This window comes from Eriocheir sinensis, unplaced genomic scaffold (assembly GCF_024679095.1).
Source record: "Eriocheir sinensis breed Jianghai 21 unplaced genomic scaffold, ASM2467909v1 Scaffold1382, whole genome shotgun sequence".
Taxonomy (NCBI): domain Eukaryota; kingdom Metazoa; phylum Arthropoda; class Malacostraca; order Decapoda; family Varunidae; genus Eriocheir; species Eriocheir sinensis.
The window spans coordinates 4,892-31,929 of record NW_026110720.1 but is presented as its reverse complement, the minus strand read 5'-3'; the positions used below and the strand labels follow the sequence as shown (position 1 = coordinate 31,929).

The 27,038-nt window shown below is 45.1% G+C and overlaps 1 protein-coding gene across 1 annotated transcript; it reads right to left on the bottom strand.

Annotated features, from left to right (window-relative positions):
• Window positions 1–10,727: 10,727 nt before the first annotated feature.
• Window positions 10,728–26,188, bottom strand: LOC126989940 (uncharacterized). Its single transcript, XM_050848534.1, has 4 exons — window positions 25,146–26,188; window positions 24,463–24,914; window positions 11,281–11,464; window positions 10,728–10,999 (listed from the first exon to the last, which is right to left on the bottom strand). The coding sequence occupies exons 1-4, from the start codon at window positions 25,672–25,674 to the stop codon at window positions 10,728–10,730; spliced, it is 1,437 nt and encodes a 478-aa protein (XP_050704491.1). The 5' UTR covers window positions 25,675–26,188.
• Between the last annotated feature and the right edge of the window lie 850 nt (window positions 26,189–27,038).

Below are 27,038 nucleotides of genomic sequence, written 5' to 3'. Positions count from 1 at the left end.
CACCATCGATGGTGGAGTCACTGCCACATTATTTGAAACAAATTCCTGAAGGGCTTCGAATTTCTTTTCAAGATCATTATGTTTGACTTTCCATTCAGTCACAGCCTTCTGAAGTTGTAATCTTTGAACGCAGAGGCGGCAAGTTTTACTCAGCTGGAAGAACTGAGCTGCAAATCGTCCGGGACAGACGTCACACTTAAGGTTCGAAGGCATTGTTAGAAATTTAAGCGAGTTTACAGTTTGGGCAAATATTAAAAGCGCTTTCGAAATAACTTAAATTGTGATCATAAATTGAGTTGGATAAAAATTGTGCATGGAAATTAGATACTGCTGTGTTAGATGCCTCCAACACTGGGAGTTCGCTCCCACAGGGTCTTGAAAACGCCTCAAAGACCAATCGCTTGTCCTGAGCCTCGGTCACGAGAGAGACTTTCACAACCCGGCGCTTTTCAGCTATTGTCCTCGAAGTTTTGTCCCATAGAACGGGGCCGGCGTAGTCACACAGAGCAGAGCTGGCAAGGGAAGAGAGGAACCAGCAATTTGTTCCCACTTTCCGAAACGTTTAACCCAACTCTGCGACCCTTTCGAGGCCTGGCCAGTGGCACCTGTCACCAGGTGTTCTCCACCAACTCTAGAGCGTATCAGACGCCCTTCCTGAGAGACCAAAAAGCTGAAATATTCCTTGAGTATAAGAAAAACCCTCAGAAACTCCACCTAGAAGCCGGAAGGTACAACCTCAAATGGCCCACGGAAGACATCTCTTTCAGGAGAAAACAAGAACCAGCTGTTATGCAGAATAGGGATGGGAGTACCGTCGATAGAGGGGAGGGACGGGGAGCTCACACCGACAACTGGTTCCCAGGGAGGCTTTTTAGTGTAGAGGTCGCCACACTCCTCTACACCGCAGGCCTAAATAATTAGGCACTGTCCAGCTGACTAGGACCCTGAAACTCCAGCCATTGTCTCATAAAGAGATCCTCTGCCTGCCGTCCAATCCACCACTGCTGCTGCCCAGAGGTTTCACCGTGACCCTGGCACGGGAGACAGATCAGGTATTACACCTTGTCCAAGGGTGACCTGATACTATGCAGGGCAAGGACGTCTAGTTCCCTGAGGTGAAAACACTTCACCCGCATACCGGAAAAGGGAGGAATGACTGGTAGAAGGGAGGAAGGACTGGTAGAAGGAAGGAAGGACTGGTAGAAGAGAGGGAGGACTGGTAGGAGAGAGGGAGGACTGGTAGAAGAGAGGGAGGACAGGTAGAAGGGAGGAATGACTGGTAGAAGGGAGGAATGACTGGTAGAAGGGAGGAATGACTGGTAGAAGGGAGGGAGGACTGGTAGAAGGGGGGAATAACTGGTAGAAGGGAGGAAGGACAGGTAGAAGTGAGGAAGAGAGTAAGTAGGAAGACACCTACCGAAACTGGCGTAAGCCACTCCCGGTGAGGTATATATGGGAAGCGAAGAGGGTAATGAAGCCCTTCAAAGACCCTTCCCGTGTCCTCATTTTCCGTTTTCGTATTGTCTCATCAACACCAGAGAGTAATTCAGCATGCTCTCTAAAGACAGATCCTCTTTCTTTCCACACCACACTACATACACACAACACACACACTGTTTCATGTACTACCTGTTGGGATGGTCTTCTATTGAAAGAAGTTGAATAATGCAGAGTGGAGTCGTCGGCGTATGAGTGGACAGGACAGTTTGTTATGGAAAGAAGATCATTGATGAATAACAGGAAGAGAGTGGGTGATAGGACAGAGCCCTATGAAACACCCTGTTGATAGGTTTAGGGGAACAACAGTGACCATCTACCACCGCAGAGATAGAACGGCCGGAAAGGAAACTGGAGATAAAGGAACAGAGAGAGGGATAGAATCCGAAAGAGGGCAGTTTAGAAAGCAAAGACTGGTGCCAGACTCTATCGAAGGCTTCCGATATGTCCAGCGCAACAGAGAAAGTTTCACCGAAACGGCTAAGAGAGGATGACCAAGAGTCAGTTAAGAGAGCAAGAAGATCGCCAGTAGAACGCCCTTTACGGAACCTATACTAGCGATCAGAGTAGGTTAGAAGTGGAAAGGTGCTTTTGAATCTTCCGGTTAAGGATTGATTCAAAAGCTTTAGATAGACAGGAAAGTAAAGCTATAGGGCGGTAGTTTGAGGGATTGGATCGGTCACCCTTCTTAGGCACAGGCTGTATGAAGGCGTACTTCCAGCAGGAAGGAAAGGTAGATGTTGACAGGCAGAGGCGAAAGAGTTTGACCAGGCAGCGTGTCAGCACGGGAGCTGTCTACTCGACACGATCTTCGAAACACCTATCCCCTATTCATCGATAACACTCAGCTGTCACCTTCTTCCACAATAAACATTCTCGGTCTATCCTTAATTCAAAATCTGAGCCGAAACATCATTATCTCCTCTCTTGTTGGCAGAGACGAGTTTGACCAGGCAGGGTGTCAGCACGGAAGCACAGTGTTTAAGGACAATAGGAGGCACTCCATCAGGTCCATAAGCCTTCTGAGAGTTGAAGCCATTGAGGGCATAGAAAACATAATTAGGAAGAATCTTAATAATAGCCATAAAGAAGTCAGCGGGGGGATGAGTAGGAGGAATATGCCAAGAATCGTCCAAGGTGGATTTCTTACAGAAATTGAGCGAAGATTGCAGCCTTAGAGACAGATGAGGCGGCGGTGCTGCCGTCAGGGTTAAGGAGAGGAGGGAAAGAGGAAGAAGTGAAATTGGAGGAGATATTTTTGGCTAGATTGCCACTCAAAGGACGAGTCGCCAAGAGGAGGAAGAAGCCGTGCAACGGGTCATTGCTGAGTCTGGCGTGCTGAAGCCTTCGTGTTGGAGACTTCAGTATTGTGAGGTTGTTTTGGGGTTTCTACTTTATTTAAAGTAAACTGGTGTCTAACCATTTATCTTGTTTATTGTTATCCCTTTCGATTGCAGCACCCAACTCTGAACCTTGACAGTTTGTTTTCTTCAGGTTTATGTGAAATGTCCTTTTGTTTTCTGTATGTCATACATACGGAGATGTGTAAACACTTTGCACAACTTCTGTAGTTTAATATTCTTCCTTAGTAGTACACTTCAGTCTGAATCTTCACTGACCACTAGCTTACTATGACTGGGACTGGGACTCTCTCGCGCTCTTCTCCTATATATATATCCAGAACAGTACAGTCTAGAATGTTACAGTATATTTTAGATCATACAAGAACATGTAGCAAAAGTATGTGCGAGTTGGCAACACTTCCCGCCTGGTGCCTGGTACTTGCGGGCGCGGACGAGGCTTTGCTCCCCGCCCCCCTGCTCGCTCTTCCCGGAGCCTTCTAGAACCCCATGGACGCCGGGGGAAGCTTCCAGCACAACACTATCCCCCCCTCTTAATTGTGATCGGGACAATTGTGATCGTCCCGAACACACACTTAACTATATACAAACATAAGATAATTAATCAAAAACATAATAATCGTCGTATCGCTGTGGACGCCTGCGTTGTCTCTGTCTTCTGCTCGGTGTCTCCTGCGCGTCTGTCTCCTGGTGAGCCTCGTTGTCGTCCGCTTCTTGGGGTGTCCCTGGAACATCTGCCGAAGCCGGGAGGTTATCTCCCTCGGCTGAAAGGTCCAGAAGGCCTATGTCGTCGTCGACCTCCTCTCGGTCCTGGAAGTCCCTTGCGTTTTCGTCGGCTGCTGGTTGTCTGTAGTTGTTCCAGGTGTAGTTTCCCGGACCGTGGTACCTCCATAGGCGGTTGACGTGGACAACTTTCGGCTTGGTCCTTTCCGTTCTCCGGATTCGGTAAGTCACGTCGGAGAGGCGTTCTAGCACAGTAAAAGGGCCTTCCCAGGGGCTCTGTAACTTCGGAGACTGTCCTTTCTTCCTCTGCGGGTTGTAAAGCCAGACTAGGTCTCCTTCCTTGAAGTCAACGTGGCTTGCCCTTGTATTGTAACCGCGCTTCATGGCCTCCCCGGAGAACTTCAAGGCACCACGGGCTTGATGGTGCACCTCTTCCAGCCGTTCCTCTAGTTGACGGGCAAAACTGGAGGCGTCCCTTGGAAGGCTTTCCCCAGGAGGCCTTCCTGTCAGTAGGTCCACCGGCAATCGCAGCTCACGTCCAAACATCAGCTTTGCCGGTGAATACCCCGTAGTCTTGTGGGCGGCAGACCTGTAGGCCATGAGAAGCGCAGGCAGCTTCTGATCCCATGAAGACTGATCATTGTTGCACTGCTTGGCCAACTCCTGGCCCAACGTCCAATTAAACCTCTCCACCATTCCATCTGATAGTGGGTGCAGAGGGGTGGTCCGGGTCATCTTGTTACCCAGAAGCTTGCAGCACTCAGCAAGGACTGTTGACTCAAAATTCCTTCCCTGGTCGGAATGGAGCTCGTTAGGCACACCGAAGCGACAGAAGAACTCCTCCACCAATACCTTAGCGATGGTAGTGGCTTCCTGGTCAGGGATGGCGTAGGCTTCCGGCCACTTGGTGAAGTAATCCATTGTGACGCAGATGTACCTATTTCCTTTCGTCGTTAGAGGCAAGGGTCCTGCTATATCCACTGCCACCCGTTCCATGGGGGCTCCAACCTGGTATAGTTGCAATGGGGCACGGTGACGCTTCTTGGGGCCCTTCTTTGCACAGCACACCTCACACGCGTGACACCTTTCTGCCACGTCCTTCCTCATGCCAACCCAGTAGAACCTTTGGCGCAGGCGACTCAGTGTCTTCTTTACCCCAAGGTGTCCGCTGGTGATGCTGTTGTGCATTTCTTTCAAGACGCCTTCCCGGGACTTCACAGGTAGCACCGTGGACCAGTAGTGGTCAAGACCATCATGAGAGACCCAGCGTCGCTGCAACACCCCGTCGTTTATCCGAAGAGTGTCCCACTGAGTCCAGTAATTCTTGGTGGTAGGGCTTTCTCTCGAGATTACTTCCCACCCAGGTCGCGTTGACGACTGACTCAGCCACTCCATAATTGGTCTCAGATCTCGGTCCTCCCGCTGCAGTTTTCCCAAGTCTTCCCATGGCACCTCCGCTGTCTGTTCCACTGTAGTGCGGCGGCACATATTCTGGACGCTTTCCCTCTGGAGGCAATGTTAACACTCACGTAAGCAGGGGCTCAAACTACCCCGGACTTGCGTAAGAGAAGCATCTTGGGTACTACTAGCCCCTGCAGGCACTGGCTGTCCGTTTCCAGCCAAGCAGTCTTCAAGGGCCTTCACTCTGTCACTTACATAACAAACTGCCTGTTCAGTACGGTTCACCTTTCCCTGCACTTCTAATATTTCTTTGTGTGTCGTCTCTCGTACCACCTCCATCTCTTGTTGAAGATTTGTGTGTTCTTTCTCCACTTCTATCAGGCGTTGTCCCAAGTTCGTGGTCACATCAGTCATTTCTCTTCGCACTGATTCACTTCCATCTTGTACTGCTTTTAGCTGTAGCTGTAATCCTGTGAAGCGATCTTCTAGCTGTTCTTTGATTTCTTGGAGTGTTCCTTCTTGTTGTTGCTGTGCTCTTTCTTGTTGTTCTTTGAGTTCTTGGAGTGTTCCTTCTTGTTGTTGCTGTGCTCTTTCTTGTTGTTCTTTGAGTTCTTGGTGTGCATTTTCTTGTTGTTCTTTGAGTTCTTGGAGTGCTATTTCTTGTTTCTCCCCCTGTAGTTTCAAGGCTTCCAAAAGTTCAGTCAACATGTCGTCCCTCTGGGCAGCTTGGGAACGAGTCTCCATGGCGAAAAAAACAAATGGCTACACTCCTGACGCCAATGTTATGCCGGACGTGTTACTTGGGTTCCGTGTCGCCGTCAGGAGACTCCGTGGGAGGGAGATATGTAAGCACTTTGCACAGCTTCTGTAGTTTAATATTCTTCCTTAGTAGTACACTTCACTCTGACTCTTCACTGACCACTAGCTTACTATGACTGGGACTGGACTCCTCTCTCCCTCTTCTCCTATATATATCCAGAACAGTACAGTCTAGAATGTTACAGTATATTTTAGAGCATACAAGAACATGTAGCAAAAGTATGTGCGAGTTGGCAACACTTCCCGTCTGGCGCCTGGCCGCGCCCCGCGGGGCGCGGACGAGGCTTTGCTCCCCGCCCCCCTGCTCGCTCTTCCCGGAGCCTTCTAGAGCCACATGGACGCCGGGGGAAGCTTCCAGCACAACAATACTGTATACATGTACGTGTTATTAATTATCTATTGTTCTGGTTTTCACTAACAGCAAGCATGGGACGCCCAAGCCGAATGAAATGAAAGAGGAAAGAATGATGAGGGAGAATTCTCGTCTCAGATGGATCGACCACACGCCTCTTGAGGCCGACCACATGCCTCTTGAGGCCGACCACACACCTCCTGAGGCCGACCACACGCCTCTTGAGGCCGACCACACGCCTTTTGAGGCCGACCACACGCCTCTTGAGGCCGACCACACGCCTCTTGAGGCAAATCCCAGCTGTGCATCAATCAGAAGGGAGCTGCTATCAGAAAAAATGTCTCCAGACACGTGTGAAAAGGAAAAATAATCTAGTTAGTGACAGTGAGCTGGAAAACTTGGAAAGCTAATAAAATGTAGTGCGTGAAGTTGTTGTTGAGCGCTTGATGATAAACAGCTGCATCACAGTGATGTGTGAACGATGTGGAATCGTTATGCACAAAAGTGATATATCTATCTATATCGACTTGACAGAGCCTACTCTTCTCTCACGATGTTTGAAAGGGAGAACACAAAACAAAAATGAATCATTCCATAGCAAACTGTGGAGAAGATGTTTGAAAACTAAGTTGCATGGTGCTCTAGCAGTGTGCCATTGCAAGGTGCTTGCCCACCTATTGCTGATGCGAATTCGCGGCCAGTTGCTGAAGCTGCAGAGACCTGAACAGTCTGGGTTCACGCCTGGCAAGTCAACAACTGACCGTATCCTAGCGCTTCGTGTACTGGTGGAGGGTCGACGTGAGTTTCGACAGGGGATGCTTGCAGCCTATGTCGATCTCAAGAAGGCGTTTAAATCATAGGATCGTGAGGCAATCTGGGATCTTCTGCGACTCCGTGGGATTCCTGCGAGGACTATTGGTCTGCTGAGCGGCCTGTATTCTGGGACAGAGAGTGCTGTGAAGTGTGGGGGGGTGCTTGTCCAGCTTCTTTCCCGTGAATGCGGGAGTGAGGCAGGGCTGTGTCCTTGCCCCATCGCTTTTCAACACTTGTATGGACTGGGTACTGGGCAAAATTGTGGGCCAGAGTCATTGGCAATACCAGGGTCACCGACCTTGTTTTTGCTGATGATGCAGTAATCCTGGTGGAGTCGCTGGAGGTTTTGGTGATGGCTCTCGAGGCACTGCATGAGGAGGCGAAGCCCTTGGGACTCCAGGTCTTCTTGGCCAAGACCAAGGTACAGGTGTTTGGAGGCTTGCTGGACACAGTACAGTTTGTTCATGCGTGTGGCGAGGACGTTGAGATCTCAGAAAGTTTCAAGTATCTTGGTAGCGTAGTTCATAACAACGGTGAGTCTGGCCAGGAAGTCTTACGGCGGATTGGTCTGGCCCACGGTGTTATGGACTCGCTCAACACGAGTATATGACGTTGTCGGTACCTGTGCAGAAGGACAAAGGTCCGGATCTTCAAGTCCCTTGTGCTCCCTGTCTTACTCTATGGTTGTGAGACATGGACATTAAATGGGGACTTGGAGAGGCGGATTGATGCCTTTGGTAATAAGTGTCTACGCAGAATCATGGGATAACCCTGGAATGACTTTGTGTCAAACCGGCGACTACTCCGTGAGACTGATTCGACATTATATTACCTGCATAGTCTATCAACTTCAACTCCGGCTATACTGGCACGTGGCACGTTTTCCGGAAGCTGATCCTGCTCATCGGGTTGTCTCTGTCCTGAGTGGAGGAGGCCAAGGGGACGCCCACTGAGTTCGTGGCTGGAGCAAGTCGATAGATCCTGCCGGGAGGTACTCGGGTTGGGATGGGAGCCTGCATGGAGACTCGCCCGGAAGGACCCCCGGGCTTGGCGTCGTAGGGTGGGCGAGGCGACGCGCCCCACGGCGTATGCCCCCATTGATTGATTGATTAACAACAATGTTTGAGTTTTACATGAGCGTCTTGGAATATAACGCAGGATACATTAAAAGTTCCTTGCACCATGAAATCCTTGGAGGGATTTCAGAACGTGGAACGAAGGTGAAACAGGAAAAGAAAAGACTACAAAAGTCAATGGAAATATCCCTTCCAAGGAGCAAAAGACTAATGACATGCCATGATGAAAAGGTTGAGGGATATGGGTGAGGGTAAGTTTGAGAAAACGCAGGGTGACTTCTAGAGGCATGAACATTTTCCACTTTTCTTTCTTTATTTTTTTATTTGCACACAAAACAATGAATGCATTGGGTACCTGATAAAAGTCTGAAGAAATCATTATATGTGCAAAAAGACTGTAGGATTATTATTACTATGTAAAATTTCCATGTAAACCTTTAAACGCCATTTTCTTAAAATGTGAATTTCAGTGAAGTACTGCTATTTGATTGGATATTTCTCATCACCACTTATATAATTTCTTACTTTCTTTACGTTTTTTTTTAATTTAGTGGAACATAAAGGATGGTTTTAATTGGAATTTTTTGTTGATCTTGTTTAAAATAGATGCTATTGAAAATAAAGTTTCTTAAAAAAATGTGATATTTTTACTTATTTATTCATACTTTCGAAACTATACCAATTACAAAATGATAAGTAAAATGTTCTGCAAATATTTATAAGATAGAAATTAAAATTTGAAAAAAAATCCATGTTAAAAATAATAATCAGATATCAATAAAACTTTCTTTCCATGCTCATCACTACTGGAACAGAAGTTTCTACTGACAATAATAAAAAAGTTTTTACGATTCGAGGAAACTCCCTTAATATTTTATACAAAAGGAGGTGACTGACGAATAGAATATTAATACATGTCTGACAAATGGGTGAAAATGTTCTATTAACGTATAAGATCAGGTTATGCACCCGACTCAGGACCTTTTCTTCACGGCAAGTGATACGATTGGCGGTGATCCACTCGCCAAGAGTTGTTTTTACTGTAATTAATAATACCAGGTCGGTCCACTGACTTTACCAAAGAAGATGTACTGTTGTTTTCCCGAAAGAGACTCACGTCTAAAGATCACGAGGTACTTTCCAGGTTCCCTCGAGTTCGACAGTCGATTTAGCTTAAGCATCTGCCTGCTCATTGCCTTGCAGGGATCAGGCATCCAGATCAACGATATGGACTTGGGATATGAGTGGAGTTTATCAATAATGTGACCCCGTGTTTCATTTGTGTCCGTTCTTAAGACTCACTGGCTTGAAGGACAAACACTGAGTGAAGTGAATGGATTCTAGTGAGAGGTTATAGCATAATCTATGGGTTTATCAAATGCAAAAAGCTCTGAGAGAAAGACAAACGTGTGGTTCAGCACCCGATACTTTAAGGCAAATTCTTTCGATCATCCACCTTGGAGCCGTCAGTGTGCAAGTGGTTGAAATTTTGGTGATTGGCGAGCAGAGTACGGAAGGGTTGGTGGATTCCACTTCCGGTGTCGTGGGTTTGGGGCTTGGTAATAAATCACACTCATAAATTCAGCCGCAGATTTTTTATTTTTTATTTTTTACAACAAAGGAGACAGCTCAAGGGCACACAAAAAAGGAAACAATAATAAAAAAAAAAGCCCGCTACTCGCTGCTCCTAAAAAAAGAATCAAAAGAGGTGGCCGAAAGAGGTCAAAAGAGTTGCCTCTCTATACTCTATCGATATTCTCATGCCGACTGCTCTTCTGAACTTCCATGCCTCTCTCCCTCCCGCGGCACCACTGCACATAATAATAATAATAATAATAATAATAATAATAATAATAATAATAATAATAATAATAATAATAGTAATAATAATAATTAACGGTTTATTTAGGGTCATAGGCAGCCAACGGCTGAAAATATACATTAGAATTAAAAACAAACAAACAGTAATAGAACAGTAAAAGAGTACCAATGTAAAAGGGTTTGTAAAATGTATGATAAAAGGTAAAATATAAAATACAATAGGAAACATACTTAGTGATAAGATTGGGGGATATTATAGTTAAAAAAATATAAAAGTGACCAATGAAATAAGATGACTAGTAAAACCAGCATCAATGGTGGTTAACAACCCTGACTAGAGTGGGTACGGTGCTGTCCATATAAGGGTCGGTACGGGCTCTAATGGGAACTAGCTTGTTAGAGTTGCGTAGGGCTCGTTGTGGTGGTGGTGTGTCGGGTGGCAGCAGGTTGCGGTGGCGGGGGTTGTTGAAGAGTTTGAGGTCAAACTGTTCAAGGCTGGTGGTGCACTGGGCAGCGAGGGTAGTTATGTGCAGAGTTGCGAGGGCGGCGTCATAGGTTGTGTAGGAGGTGCCAGGATGATCTTGACGTCCCTTTTCTGAGTCCTCTCTAGGCAGCCGAGCTGGGTGGCGGTGAGGCAGGGAGACCAGGCAGGGGAAGCATATGTTAATTTTGGAAGCATGAACATATTGAAAATGGTTGCCAGTTCAGGGGCTGTAACACCGAGGAATTTCAGCCGCCGCAGTATGTGGAGCCTGTATGAGGCAGAGCTCATTACGCTATTGGCATGCGGGTCCCAGGTTAGCTTGTCGTCGAGTGTAACTCCAAGGAGTTTGGTGGAGCGGACCATGTTCAAGGTGGAGTCGCCTAGAGTGACGGTGGGCGCAGGGCGGGGGTGTTGGAAAAATAGAACAACATAGCAACTGATTTCTGGTGATTGAAGGTGACGTTGTTGTTGGTGGTCCAGTTCAGGAACTTGTCAAGGATGTTCTGGATGTGGTTATAGTTTGGGTGGTTGTTGTTGATGGCCGTGGCGATGGTTGAGTCCTCAAACGTACTTCCAACGATGCTCGGTGTCAAAGAGAGCGTCGTTGATGAGAAGGAAGCACGAAGGGCCCATCCTGGTACCCTGGGGCACCCTGCACGTAAGAAGCAGGAAAATGGACACTTCTCCCTGCACACGTACTGCCTGGCGGCGACCGGAGAGGAAATCGGCTAGCCAGGAGATGAGGCACTCCCTGATGCTAGTGGATGCTGCCTTGAAGAGGATTATTGTGTGGTCCACTAGATCGAAAATTTAATGCTTTACGGAAGTCAATGACGGTGCAGACGGCAGATGTTTTTCGTTTGTCTAAGTTTTTGTATATGAAATCTAGGAAGCTGATAAGGCAGTGTGTGGTGGAGGAAGCCCTTATGTTGCCAAACTGCCGTGCTTCAACCCCGGGTGCCAGATCCTCGTACGCCCAGTCAGCCACGAAGCTCTCGCACAGGGGGCTGGGCAGTGGAGCGATGGCAATGGAGCGCAGGTCGCTGAAGGTGGGGGGGTTGGTCCTATTTGCAATGGGGCTGATGTAAGATGACTTCCAGGTGGATGGGCACTTGGACTGTTGGAGTAAGGCGTTGATTATGGAGGTCAGAGGAGTGGCCAGTTCTGGTGTAAATTTTGGTAGGTCTGTGGGGGTGGTTGATCTTCTAATTCTGAAATTTAGTAGTCTGCGGTACCTTTTTAACCAGAGGTGGGCGCTGTACTGAAAAATCAGTAGTGCGGTTGCGGTAGTGCGATACTTTTTCCGGAGTAGTGCGGTTGCGGTAGTGCGGTCCCAGTTTTTTCTTTCTCAGTGCGGTACGTGGTGTGCGGTACTGGGGTAGCGGTAGTCAAAATAAAAAATACTTCAGTACCTATCCCGGCTATCCAAACAAAGAAAACATGATTAAAATAGTACAATTGCCTTAATTTACAATAGATTTTCCCAAAATAAAAGCAATAATAAATCAAACAGCTACAAATGCACTTTTGGAATCAATTTATTTAATATTTATCATATTTTATATATAATAGAAAAATATTCTCCAGTTTCCTCAGACCTCAGCACTCCTCCTCATTGATTCTGATGACTGATACCGATTAACTGATTGAGTCCGATTCACTGTAAAAAAAAAAAAAAAAAAAAAAAACTTCCTTGAGCATGCCGCGCTGCAAATGTCGTCTTCGATAGTTTTCAAAGTACCGCAAAAAAGTACCGCAGAATTTTTTAGTGCAGTCCGCGGTAGTGCGGTATTTTCAGAAATTTTGCGGTAGTGCGGTACTTTTTTGTGATGCGGCACTACCGCACTACCGCACTAAGTACCGCACTTGCCCACCTCTGCTTTTAACTGGTTAACAACTGGTGGTGTGGTGCGTGCTGGCAGGTAGGCGGGAAGGAGGGTGGGGTCCAGGGGGTGCAAGGCGATGTGGTTGTTAATGGCCTCGGCTGCTTCCCCCGGGTTCAAGTTTCAAGCTGCTGCATGGGAACGAACCTGGTCGAAGGGTCAAACCACATAATTCCCGTAGTTTACCAAACCACTGACTGGGATGGAGGTTTTTCAGTTTGTTGGGGTAAAATGACTTTTTGGTTTGCTTTATTTCCCGGAAAACTACATTTCTGCATTACTGAATTGATGATCTATATTTGGTTGTGTTTTGGGATCGGAATGCTACGTCTCGCTCTTGCATGACGCGTTTGATGCGTCCCGTGATCCATGGCAGGTCTGATGAGTGGGTGTTGAGGCACTTTTCAGGGAAGAAATGTTGAAAGGTGGTAGTGATGGTGGAGAGGTGGTTTTGCCACTTCCCCTGCACGTCAACCGCTGTAAGGACATCAATCCATGGGTAGTGGGTGATCCATTGTCCAAACTGAATAATGGAGGACTGCTTCAGTGACCTGTAGTTACTGATGGAGCCACGAAGTGGTAGGGACACTGTCGGAGATGGCAGCCACAGCACTGACGTGCGTCTGGGTTGTGGGGGAAGGTACCACTCGTGCACATCTGTTAGGATTATGTCCAGGGTGTTGTTCTCGTAAGTCGGAAAGTCTACAACTTGTGTGAGATAGAGGTCAGTCTGTAGGTCGTGTGAATTGAGGTCGTTGAAGTCACCACAGATGATAATCCTGGAGGCTGGGTATGAAGTGTTGGTGAGGTGGTTCACCAGGAGTTGTTTGATGGGGGCTCGAGGAGGGTGGTAAACAACACTGCAAATGATGGAGGCGACGTGGCTGGAGTGTCGGTGCGGCATGACTCGCACTCACAACACTTTCAGCTCCTCCTCCAGAACTTGAACGTTGACGGAAGAGGGTGAGAGGTCGTTATGGCATGTCAAAACCACTCCGCCGCCCCTCTTGTTTGTACGTAGGTGGTGAAAGAGAGTGTAGTTAGGGATTTGTATGGCATCTGGGGAATCTGCCAAGATTCTGTGGTGGCTACAGTACCTGGTGAAAATGGAAGTGATTGTGGGGTGTAGTTCCTCCAGATCATTGTTCAAGGAGGTGACGTTGGACTTAGGAAGCTTAGGGAGACTGTACTACAGACAAGGATCTTCACGGTGTTTGTATGGTTTGTCAAATCTTGCTTCTGCTTTCATCTTTCTTGTTTTAATGACGGTGATAATGCCATGAACATGGCGCCCTCGTTTGCTGCCACGAGCGTGAAAGTTTCAGGAGCTTTAGTTTTTGGATAACTTTACTGGTAGAGTATCAACAATTTTTTATTATTTTTTTTTTTTTACAACAAAGGAGGCAGCTCAAGGGCACACAAAAAACAATAATAAAAAAAAGCCCGCTAATCGCTGCTCCCATAAAAGAATCAGAAGAGGTGGCCAAAAGCAAGGTCAGATTCGGGAAAGGAAAGTAATGCACTTCTGCTGTAACGTAGTCGAGTCATTTTCTTTTTCGTGGGCTTGGAGTCATTAGAAAACCAGGTCACTCTCTTGAGGGGAAGGGGAAAGCGGAAGCAGATGAGGTCAACAAGCTGGCCTTGGCAGCTCGGGAGCGCCAACCACACCCTTTCCGCCCAGGATGGAGGAGTGTGTGTGTATGACACATGACCAACTACTCGTGCTCACCCCTATGCTATCCAAATCCCTTTCTGAATAGTTTACTAGCATCTTTATTCTTTCATTTCTTTCACTTTCACAACCTTCCTTCGTCTGTATTTCCTCTTGCCTACGACTTGAACTTTTTCAAGAGGAGTGTCAAGACACCTCCCAATCCAAAACTGTCCTCTCTTCTTGGCCTGGAATTCTTTTCTCTTCAAAGGAAGAGCTCTTAGCGGGCTTTGTGTTCTTTCTTTTTGTCTTTGTCCTTTAGCTATTTTCGATACTGTAAAAAAACATATATTTCACCCACGAAGCGCAGGCCACGTTGCCAGTGACTGGAACATTTGCCTCCGCTTCAAGTCGAGCTGTAGGTGCACACCGTAGGGCCCCAAGGCACACAAACATTCATTCTGAAATCCATCCAACCGACTCAGTGTGGCATCGAGTGCCGAACCATACACCTCTGAGCTCCCCAGGAGTTTTCTTTACAGCAAGGGAGGCAGCTCATGGACACACAAAAACAACAAAAACGCCCACTGGGGCAGCTCCAATAAAAAAAAAAATGTAAGGGGCCAGAATAGAGGTCAAATTCGGATGGAGAAGTGCCTTGATACTATCATCTTGAAAGAGTTCAAGTCGTAGCCAGTAGGAAATGTGAGGAGGACTGTTCTGAAGCTTACCTGCGGAAGTGATGAAAGAACGGGGATGCTGTTTAACTTTTGTATAAGGGATATGGACAGAGTAGAGATGAGCAAGATTAGATAGTCGTGTGAAGCGGGGCCGCGGGAGGGGGGTAGGCATCAGTTAGTAAGTTCAAAACAGTAAGCATGAAAATACTGATAGAAGATAGAAAGAGATACAACATTGCGGCGAAATTTAAAAAGGTAGAAGACTGTCGGTAAGATGAGGGGAGTTTGAAACGAAAAGCCTCTGGCTTTAGTCCAGTGGTTCCCAAACTTTTTTACATGATGCCCCCTATGGATTTCTAAGAAATCCTCACGCCTTTATATATATATATATATATATATATATATATATATATATATATATATATATATATATATATATATATATATATATATATATATATATATATATATATATATATATATATATATATATATATATATATATATATATATATATATATATATCTCATGTGTGGGGGCTCCACTCACAGCTCTTCTGGACAGAGTGGAGGCTAAGGCTCTTCGTCTCATCAGCTCTCCTCCTCATACTGATAGTCTTCTACCTCTTAAATTCCGCCGCAATGTTGCCTCTCTTTCTATCTTCTATCGATATTTCCACGCTGACTGCTCTTCTGAACTTGCTAACTGCATGCCTCCCCCCCCTCCCGCGGCCCCGCTGCACTCGACTTTCTACTCATGCTCATCCCTATACTGTCCAAACCCCTTATGCAAGAGTTAACCAGCATCTTCACTCTTTCATCCCTCACGCTGGTAAACTCTGGAACAATCTTCCTTCATCTGTATTTCCTCCTGCCTACGACTTGAACTCTTTCAAGAGGAGGGTATCAGGACACCTCTCCTCCTGTATTTGATCTTCCTTTCGGCCACCTCTTTTGCTTTACTTTAGGAGCAGCGAGTAGCGGGCTTTTTTTTTATTATTGTTTTCTTTTTTTGTTGCCCTTGAGCTGCCTCCTTTGTTGTAAAAAAAAATATATATATATATATATATATATATATATATATATATACCTATATATATATATATATACATATATATATATATATATATATATATATATATATATATATATATATATATATATATATATATATTGAAACTCACGTGAGGTCACAGGGTTGTTGATTTTTTAAATTTAAAATTAAATGAATAAAGCTCTATATTCTCTACACTAGACCATGGAGGCATAAAAAAAAGATCCAAGGGGTGAAAAACTTTGCTATATAAGGACGAACTTTAGCATCTAATGCAGCCAATGTCAACAAGATGAGAAAACAGTTACATCAAGCAAATGAACAATGACTGTAGTTGCTAACCCATGGTTACACTTAACGTATTCTAAATGTTTTGGCTCATGATTTGGAAATTGGTAACATAGAAGAACATGTGGTTCATGTTGTAAAATAGTTTTGAAACTATCACACTGCCTCGGCAAGAAACCGTCAGAAAGGTGTCTTGTTCTGCTCCAGGACACTAGACGGTCCATGTGTGGCTGATGGAAGATATATGTATATATATATATATATATATATATATATATATATATATATATATATATATATATATATATATATATATATATATATATATATATAACTAACCAGCTAAGGAAAAATACTGTAAAATTGACAGGGAAAATATTGATATCAAAGTTAGTGTTTCCCTTGTTTATTTCTCCATTTTATGTTGTTGCTCAGCAATAAGATCAAGATTTAAATCAGTGACATTAAAAAAAAAATAATAATATAAATCTTGATCAACGATTTTAAAAAAATCATTTGATTTAAATCTTGAATTAAATCAGTGATTAAAATGAAATTGATTTAAATCAAACAACCCTGCGTGAGGATGATTCAAACAGTGTTACTCCGTATGTGTGTGTGTGTGTGTGGGGGGGGGGGGGGGGGGGTGCAAAACTGCAATTTTTTGCAGACGGAATCACGTCCCCCCCTGTATCCAGCTCACACCCCCCCAGGGGGGCACCTCCCCAGATTTGGGAACCATTGCTCTAGTCTGTCTAGCGGACTGATCCGCCACACATGAGATGCATACTCCATATGAGGCATACGGGAACGGACAAGGCTTTGTTATATGGACAACATCTGAGGGACGGAATTTACTTGGCGGAGACGATACAGAACGCCTAAACTTGAGGAAGCAGATTTAACAAGAGAGGAAATATGATGTTTCGGTTCAGATTTTGAATTAAGGATAGTCCGAGAATGTTTATTGTGGAAGAAGGTGACAGCTGAGTGTTATCGATGAATAGTGTATATGTGTTTAGAAGATCGAGTCGAGTAGACAGCTTCCGTGCTGACACGCTGCCTGGTCAAACTCTTTCGCCTCTGCCTGTCAACATCTATCTTTCCTTCCTGCTGGAAGTACGCCTTCATACAGCCTGTGCCTAAGAAGGGTGACCGTTCCAATCCCTCAAACTACCGCCATATAGCTTTACTTTCCTGTCTATCTAAAGCTTTTGAATCAATCCTTAACTGGAAGATTCAAAAGCACCTTTCCACTTCTAACCTACTATCTGATCGCTAGTATAGGTTCCGTAAGGGGCGTTCTATTGGCGATCTTCTTGCTCTCTTAACTGACTCTTGGTCATACTCTCTTAGCCGTTTCGGTGAAACTTTGTTGCGCTAGACATATCGAAAGCCTTCGATAGAGTCTGGCACCAGTCTTTGCTTTCTAAACTGCCCTCTTTCGGATTATATCCCTCTCTCTGTTCGTTTATCTCCAGTTTCCTTTCCGGCCGTTCTATCTCTGCGGTGGTAGACGGTCACTACTCTTCCCTTAAACCTATCAACAGTGGCGTTCCACAGGGCTTTGTCCTATCACCCACTCTCTTCCTGTTATTCATCAATGATCTTCTTTCCATAACAAACTGTCCTGTCCACTCATACGCCGACGACTCCACTCTGCATTATTCAACTTCTTTCAATAGAAGACCCTCTCAACAGGAAGTACACGACTCCAGACTAGAGGCTGCAGAACGCTTAACCTTAGACTTTGCTATCATTTCCGATTGGGGCAGAAGAACCTTGTGTCCTTCAATGCCTCAAAAACTCAATTTCTCCACCTATCAACCCGACACAATCTTCCAAACACCTGTCCCCTATTCTTCAACAACACTCAGCTGTCACCGTCTTCAACACTAAACATCCTCGGTCTATCCTTAACTCAAAATCTCATCTGGAAACTTCATATCTCCTCTCTCGCTAAATCAGGTTCCTCGAGGTTGGGCGTACTGTATCATCTCCGCCAGTTCTTCTCCCCCGCGCAATTGCCATCTATATACAGGGGCCTTGTCCGCCCTCGTATGGAGTATGAATCTCACGTGTGGGGAGGCTCCACTCACACAGCTCTTCTGGACACAGTGGAGTCTAAGGCTCTTCGTCTCATCAGTTTTCCTCCTCCTACTGATAGTCTTTTACCTCTTAAATTCCGCCGCAATGTTGCCTCTCTTTCTATCTTCAATCGATATTTCCACGTTGACTGCTCTTCTGAAATTGCTAACTGCATGCTTCCCTTCTGCTGGTAAACTCTGGAACAGCCTTCCTTTGTCTGTATTTCCTCCTGCCTATGACATGACGTCTTTCAAGACTGCAGTGTCAAGACACCTCTTGTTCCTAAATTGACCTCTTTTTTGGCCTCTTGTTCTGTTTTCTGTCACTGGAGCAGCGCTTGGCGGGCTATATATATATATATATATATATATATATATATATATATATATATATATATATATATATATATATATATATATATATATATATATATATATATATATATATATATATATATATATATATATATATATATATATATATATATATATATATATATATATATATATATATATATATATATATATATAATATATATATATATATATATATATATATATATATATATATATATATATATATATATATATATATATATATATATATATATATATATATATATATATATATATATATATATATATATATATATATATATATATATATATATATATATATATATATATATATATATATATATATATATATATATATATATATATATATATATATATATATATATATATATATATATATATATATATATATATATATATATATATATATATGAGTATGCATCTCATGTGGGGGGCTCCACTGCAGCTCTTCTGGACAGAGTGGAGGCTAAGGCTCATCGTCATCGTCTCAGCTCTCCTCCTCATACTGATAGTCTTCACCTCTTAAATTCCGCCGCAATGTTGCCTCTCTTTCTATCTTCTATCGATATTTCCACGCTGACTGCTCTTCTGAACTTGCTAACTGCATGCCTCCCCCTCCGCAGCCCTGCTGCACTCGACTTTCTACTCATGCTCATCCCTATACTGTCCAAACCCCTTATGCAAGAGTTAACCAGCATCTTCACTCTTTCTTCCCTCACGCTGGTAAACTCTGGAACAATCTTCCTTCATCTGTATTTCCTCCTGCCTACGACTTGAACTCTTTCAAGAGGAGGGTATCAGGACACCTCTCCTCCTGTATTTGATCTTCCTTTCGGGCACCTCTTTTGTTTTACTTTAGGGGCAGCGAGTAGCGGGCTTTTTTTTTATTATTGTTTTCTTTTTTGTGTGTGCCCTTGAGCTGCCTCCTTTGTTGTAAAAAAAAAAAAATATATATATATATATATATATATATATATATATATATATATATATATATATATATATATATATATATATATATATATATATATATATATATATATATATATATATATATATATATATATATATATATATATATATATTAGGGGAGGCGGTGGCTGAATGTATAGCGTGACGGCGCCGCGTTCAGGACGACGCGAGTTCAGTCCCTGCCCGGTGCCACCATGCTGGGATTTTTCAGCCGCCGCCGAGTGGCTTAAAACTACTCACATGCTGCCCAGATGAACACCTAACAACCCGGACTCTAGATTCTAGTATTAAATATGAGCTCCGGCAGGGCAGCATGATTCAATGCAAGATGGCGCCACTTTAAACACTCGCCTGCGCCAGAACGGGCTGGGCCGACCATCAGGCCTTACCGACGTATATATATATATATATATATATATATATATATATATATATATATATATATATATATATATATATATATATATATATATATATATATATATATATATATATATATATATATATATATATATATATATATATATATATATATATATATATATATATATATATATATATATATATATATATATATATATATATATATATATATATATATATATATATATATATATATATATATATATATATATATATATATATATTTTTTTACGTCGTGGCCTATTGGGCCTGTCTTCTTCGGTAGGGCCTGATGGTCGGCCCAGGCCGTTCTGGCGCAGGCAGTGTGTTTATCTTGCATTGGCTCATGCTGCCCTCCCGGAGCTCATCTTTAATCCTAGAATCTAGAGTCCTGGTTGATAGGTGGTTGGCACAGCCGGGCAGGACTGAACTCGCGTTGTCCTGAACGACGTCGTCACGTTATCATTCAGCCACCACCTCCCCTATATATATATATATATATATATATATATATATATATATATATATATATATATATATATATATATATATATATATATATATATATATATATATATATATATATATATATATATATATATATATATATATATATATATATATATATATATATATATATATATATATTATGGGAGGCGATGGCTGAATGGATATATATATATATATATATATATATATATATATATATATATATATATATATATATATATATATATATATATATATATAATAGGGGAGGCGGTGGCTGAATGGATAGCGTGACGGCGCCGCGTTCAGGACGACTCGAGTTCAATCCCCGCCCGGTGCCACCATGCTGGGATTTTTCAGCCGCCGCCGAGTGGCTTAGAACTACCCAGAGAAGACTGGTGACGGGCAGGCGAGCGGTGCTCTGCCGCTCCGCGCCCTGCAGCGGTGTGCCTGTCTCTGATTTCGTGCGTCTCGCTCACGTAAACTGTAAACCTTGTATTCAACTGTTAATATAGTTAAAATACATTTGGTATTTGTATTAACCTGAGAGAGATAACTAAGTGAACTGGCGGAGACGATACAGAACGCCCAACCTCGAGGAAGCTGATTTAGCGAGAGAGGAGATATGAAGTTTCCAGTTGAGATTTTGAGGTTAGGATAGACCGAGGATGTTTAGTGTTGAAGATGAAGATTGAAGTGACAGATGAGTGTTGTTGAAGAATAGGGGATAGGTGTTTGAAAGATTGTGTCGAGTTGATAGGTGGATAAATTGAGTTTTTGAGGCATTGAAGGACACAAGGTTCCTTCTGCCCCAATCGGAAATGATAGCAAGGTCTGAGGTTAAGCGTTCTGAAGCCTCCAGTCTGGAGTCGTGTACTTCCTGTTGAGAGGGTCTTCTACTGAAAGAAGTTGAATAATGCAGAGTGGAATCGTCGGCGTATGAGTGGACAGGACCGTTTGTTATGGAAAGAAGATCATTGATTAATAACAGGAAGAGAGTGTGTGATAGGACAGAGCCCTGTGGAACGCCACTGTTGAAAGGTTTATGGGAAGAGCAGTGACCGTCTACCACCGCAGAGATAGAACGGCCGGAAAGGAAACTGGAGATAAAGGAACAGAGAGAGGGATAGAATCCGAAAGAGGGCAGTTTAGAGAGCAAAGACTGGTCCCAGACTCTATCGAAGGCTTTCGATATGTCTAGCGCAACAGAGAAAGTTTCACCGAAACGGCTAAGAGAGGATGATCAAAAGTCAGTTAAGAGAGCAAGAAGAGCGCCAGTAGAACGCCCCTTGCGGAATCCATACTAGCGATCAGATAGAAGGTTAGAAGTGGAAAGGTTCTTTTGAATCTTCCGGTTAAGGATTGATTCAAAAGCTTTAGATAGACAGGAAAGTAAAGCTATAGGGCGGTTGTTTGAGGGATTGGAACGGTCTTCCTTCTTAGGCACAATCTGTACAAAGGCATACTTCCAGCAGGAAGGAAAGGTAGATGTTGATAGGCAGAGACGAAAGAGTTTGACCAGGGTGGGTGTCAGCACGGAAGCACAGTTTTTGAGGACAATAGGAGGCACTCCATCAGGTCCATAAGCCTTCTGAGAGTTGAGGCCAGAGAGGGCATAGACAACATCATTTAGAAGAATCTTAATAACAGGTATAAAGGAGTCAGAGGGGGATGAGTAGGAGGAATATGCCCAGAATCGTCCAGGGTGGAGTTCTTACAGAAAGTTTGAGCGAAGAGTTCGGCTTTAGAGACAGATGAGACGGCAGTGCTGCCGTCAAGGTTAAGGAGAGGAGGGAAAGAGGAAGAAGTAAAATTGGAGGAAATATTTTTGGCTAGATGCCAGAAGTCACGGGAAGAATTAGTAAATGCTCCTTTTACGGCGCTATCAATGATGTCAACACGCCTTCGTGAAATATAGACAAAGCGCGAGGTAACAGCTGACATTTTAACCTCTGCCAACTCTCTGTCAAGGTGGAACGCCTTAGTGACGTCAGAGAGCCAGCGAAGCTTCGTATCCACAGCCGGGCTGGCACAGAAGATGAGCTTTACATAATCAGTCCTTGGAGCAAATGCAGGGGGGACAAGCCCAGCACGGGATGAATTGTGAGGATCATGGCTGGAAGGGGAAGAGATAGGAGCCGTGGGAGGAGGAGGCTCGATGTGCCGTGATGACTTGGGAGCGGGAGATGACGAGTCGCTCGTGTTCGAAGTCTGATCCATGGGCCGCTTGGTGGAGGTGGAGGGCTGGGTGGCAGAGGGGGGGACATCAACTTGAGGCTGCCAGGGGGTGGGGCCAAAACACTGCGTATTTAAATCCATTGGGGGCCAGTGTTGGTCTGTGATGTCCTCATCGTCACTGAGAGCAAGATCGGCTTCAACGGCGGATATGGAGGCAGGGCCAGAGGACTCCATATTGCTTCAGCAATACAGTACAGGTCAGGGTGTCAGTGACGAGCAGCAGTGGGAGTATAGTGACGTAGGCATGACGTCACACTCCTCGAACTGCGCATGCGCAGACGGGGAAAACTCCGACAGGAGGGGTATGGCCGGGGAAGGGAATTTCTTATGGCAAAATATAAGCTAAGTCCAAAGCCCTCAAAACCCCTTACGCCACAAAACTGACGACTGGTGCTTACTGTCACTCTCTGTCAAGGCTGGAAAACAGCAGCTGGCAAAAAGTCCCAAAACTTCCTCAAAACAGGAGAGCTTTCTCAAGGGCTTGTTTACGTCCAGGCAGAGAGAGCCAGACCCCTTCCGGAAAGTAGCTGCACATCATTAGAGAGAACATTGCAAAGTTTTGGGTTGTCGCCAAAGATGGCGCTGAATTGGTTGATGAGTGATGCAATGTCCTGAGCTTGTGAGGGGGAGAGATGAGCAAGGTGTTCTCCAAGTGTTGAAGGATATAAGAGTTTTGTTGCGTGTCTGTAGGGTGTGTTGTGGTGGTATTTGACATACACAAAGAGATAACTGTGTGATCATGATATACACGCGGAATATTATATGAACAAACAGATCGGTAGTCAGGGGCAGGATTTGGTTTGGAGCCAGGTTCAGATGACTCGGTTGAGTCTAGTGAACCGGCACCAGTGCTTGGCTGGGATGCAGGGGCTGGATGCTTACTTTTATATAGTTTCAAGAGGTTTACATGAATACACTGAGTCGACTTGCGACGGTCAGGGGTGCTGATGACATAATTGTTGTCCTACTTTCTGTAAGATGTTATAGGGACCATGATACTTAATTTGAAAGGGCGATTTAGGGGCTGGAATGAAGGCAAGAACTTGATCACCCTCATTAAATGTTCTGATTTTAGCCTTCTTGTCAAAATTTACTTTCATGGTTTGTTGAGCGCGATTTAAGTTGTTTCGGGCAAATGATTGAACTTTAGATAGGGTTGCTTTTAAGTGATCTAGATAGTTAGTGACAGAGACAAGCTTATGAGTGTTTGAGTCTAGTAGCTTGTCTTTAACAACCCTTCGTGGCCCTCTCACTTTCCTTCCGAACAACAACTCGAAGGGGGAGACTCCTAAAGACTCATTAGGTGTTTCTCGGATGGCAAATAGCAGGTAAGGAAGAGCGTCATCCCAATCGAGGTCTTGTTCGTGACAAAATTTACGTAGATTTTTTAGTGTTTGATGGCACCTCTAGAGCTCCCTGTGATTGCGGGTGGTAAGCAGTAGACAGCGTTTGGGTGATGCCCAGCTCATTCAAGACTGCTTTAAATAGATCGCTGGTGAAATTAGTGCCTCGGTCACTCTGGATCTCCTGAGGAATCCCGAACGTGGTGAACAATTGACTGAGCTTTCAGACAATAATTTTAGAAGTGATGTTTTTGATGGGAAAGGCCTCAGGATACCTAGTTGTGGGATCAAGAATTGTTAGTATATATTGGTCACCTTTTTTTTGTTTTCGGCAAAGGACCAATAATGTCAATGACTATTTTTTGAAAGGGTTCCGAGGGAACAGCGATGGGCTGGAGGGGATAAGGTTTGGTTAGGTTTGCAAGGAACCTGGCAAGTATGACACGAGTTAACATGACTTTTGACATCCTCCCTGATGTTTGATAAATTTATTAGGCAATAGCCTCAGACATTATGTACAAGATCAGTTAAATACAATTGTGATCAAGGGCGGATTTTAACTAAACCAATGGACACACACACACACACACACACACACACACACACACATACACACAACTATGAAAACCCCCCAAATCGAGGGTGGCGCACCAGGATTATATCAAGAGTGTCGTGGTTCAGGAGGTGGCGGCAGACAGCATCCAGCGGCTGTCCCTGGGGTAGCAATCCACGAACAGTGGGGCAGGCCAGGCAGTAGTGTTCGATGGTGTTTGACAGCGGTGAGCGGCACAGGCGACATTCGGTGAACACAGGCTCCCCCTCCACTCCGGCGACCTGCCACGGTGGACGGTAGCCTAACCGCAGACGTGCGGAAACAACATTGTGTCTCCGAACCATGAGGCCCCGGCGACGGTACGAGTACTTGTGGCGGCAGACGGCCTCATAGTGGTTGATGGTGATGCTGTGAGGCCTCTCTGTATCCCTACGACGCCGTGCAGGAAGAAAGGCGGCGGAGCGGACTCTGGAGAGGTAGCAGGGCAGGGAGAGAGGACGGGCATCACCACGTGGAGGTAGGCAGCAGGCTTCCTTGGCAAGGCGGTCAGCTGTGGCATTATGGCATAAACCCACATGAGATGGCACCCATAAAAATTTGACGTGCAACTTACGAGCATTCATTAGAGATAAAAAGGACAGGACCTGTTGAACGACTTGAGGGTGGGTGGGATGGACAGCAGACAGGGACTGAAGGGCAGGCTTTGAATCACAAATAATAGCAGCATTTACTCCCCTTCGACAAACGAGACTTACAGCATCTAGTATGGCATACAGCTCACATAATGTGGAGCTGGAGTGGTCATGGAGGCGACGGCCAACCCAACCCCCAGGAGGCGGCTCCAAGTCAGGTGAGAAAACCGCACAACCAGCTGCACCGTCCGATTGCAGTGACCCGTCAGTGTAGAGACGGCGTGGAGCTGCGATGGAGGACGTCACTGTCACTACGTGTTTCAGGGCCAACTGCAGCTGTAGGGGAGGCGGGTCCGACTTGGATGTAGGAGTTAAGCTGACCTCTGGCGTTGGCAACATCCACGGGGGCGGGCCAGGGGGCACGTCAGCAGCACGGACATCCAAATCAAGACTGCGAATCAAGGAAGAGACAGCTCGAATAAGGGTACGACCTGCGGGCAAGATAGGAGGAACAGGTCGAGCGGGTCCAAGCGACATCCTGATCAGCTGCGAGTAGTGGGGCGAGAGATGTGGGAGATGGAGGCACTTAACAGTGAGGCGAGTAACATTGGAATAAATTCTCTCGACCAAGGGTGGAAGACTTAACTCGCATTGTATGTTTACAATCCTTGTAGACATGGGACACCCAAGAATAACTCTCAGCGCTCTGTTCTGAAATTTCTCCAAGGGCTCTAAAGTCGTTCGGGGAAGTTGTACCAAGGCAGGGGAGAGGTAATCAACGACAGAGCGAATAAAAGTAATATATATGGTCCTGGCCACAGGAATGGAGATGCCCGAAGAGTTGTTTGTGAGCCACTGGAGTGGTTGAAGCCGTCTCTGAAGGCGATCCAACAAGTCACGAATGAGAGGATGGGTTTGACGCCCGGCGGGGACGACTGGCGAGATCTTGACAGGTGCGCCGAGGTAGCAGTACTGGGAGCACAAGGGAATGGCAGTCCCACCGACGGAGAAGTCTGGCAGAGTGGCAGGAGGGCGGCAGGAGAATATTCTGCTCTTATCAGGAGAGACAATGATACCACAGTTAGAGGACGACACGGAGAAGGAGGCAAGAAAAAGTTGAAGGTCCCTTGGTGAGGTAGAATGAACACATATGTCGTCAGCGTAACATGAAATCGTAATGCTGCAGGAATGTCAGGTAGAGAAGTGAGTAGCCGATGCATTAAAATATTAAACAAAAACGGACTTAGAACACCCCCTTGAGGCGTATCAAGGAGAAAACTTCTCGAGTGACTGTATGCACCACTGAAGAACACTCGGGAGGTCCTGTTACTAAGGTAGCCCCTGATCCACCGTAAGAGATTACCCTTAATACCAAAGTCAACGAGCTGGTCCAAAATGATGTCCCTGTTAGCGACATCAAAGGCACTCTTCAGGTCGACGAAAGCCACCACGCTGTCCCGGGAGAGACGAGAGTACAGGTCGACGAGGCAGTGGTGTGTGCTGCGCTGAGGAAGGAAGCCAAACAGTCGGGGCGAAAGGCGGTCCTGGAGGCGGTACGTAAGACGGTTAAGTAAGATTCGTTCCATAACTTTGCAGAAACAAGAAGTGAGGAAAATGGGTCTGAACTTTGCTGTACCTGGCTTGGGGATGGGTATGATGGTGCTGCTGGTCCAGGCTTGTGGTACACAACCGTCGCGAAAGCAAAGATTGTAGAGTAGAAGCAGAGGGTTCCCGGGAACTTGTTGCAGCAGGCGTAGTACTGTGTAAGTGATACCATCATCACCAGGAGACGAAGCTTTACCTCTAGAGAGAGCACGGCGCAGCTCACCGGCAGTGATCGACACGGACTCGTCGTCATCCGGGTGCAATAAGGCTGACATGAGACAGAGCCGTCGGACAGTAGCACGGGAGGAGAGGGCGTCTTGTATGTGGGCGGGAAGGCTGGCAGGGTTAGACTGTTCCGCCCATGTGTCGACTAGTTGCTGCGCGTAGGCGGCGGGAGTGTGGTGAAGGGCAGTTGAGGGAGTCTTCTTAACCACCCG

Coding starts and splice junctions, on each gene's coding strand:
- LOC126989940 (XM_050848534.1), bottom strand. CDS start 25,674: ATGTCTACAAGGATTGTAAACATACAATGCGAGTTAAGTCTTCCACCC. Junction 11,465..24,462: donor ACACTCTTGATATAATCCTG/GTGCGCCACCCT, acceptor TTACTCCAACAG/TCCAAGTGCCCATCCACCTG. Junction 11,000..11,280: donor GGTTGAAGCACGGCAGTTTG/GCAACATAAGGG, acceptor TCTTACGTGCAG/GGTGCCCCAGGGTACCAGGA.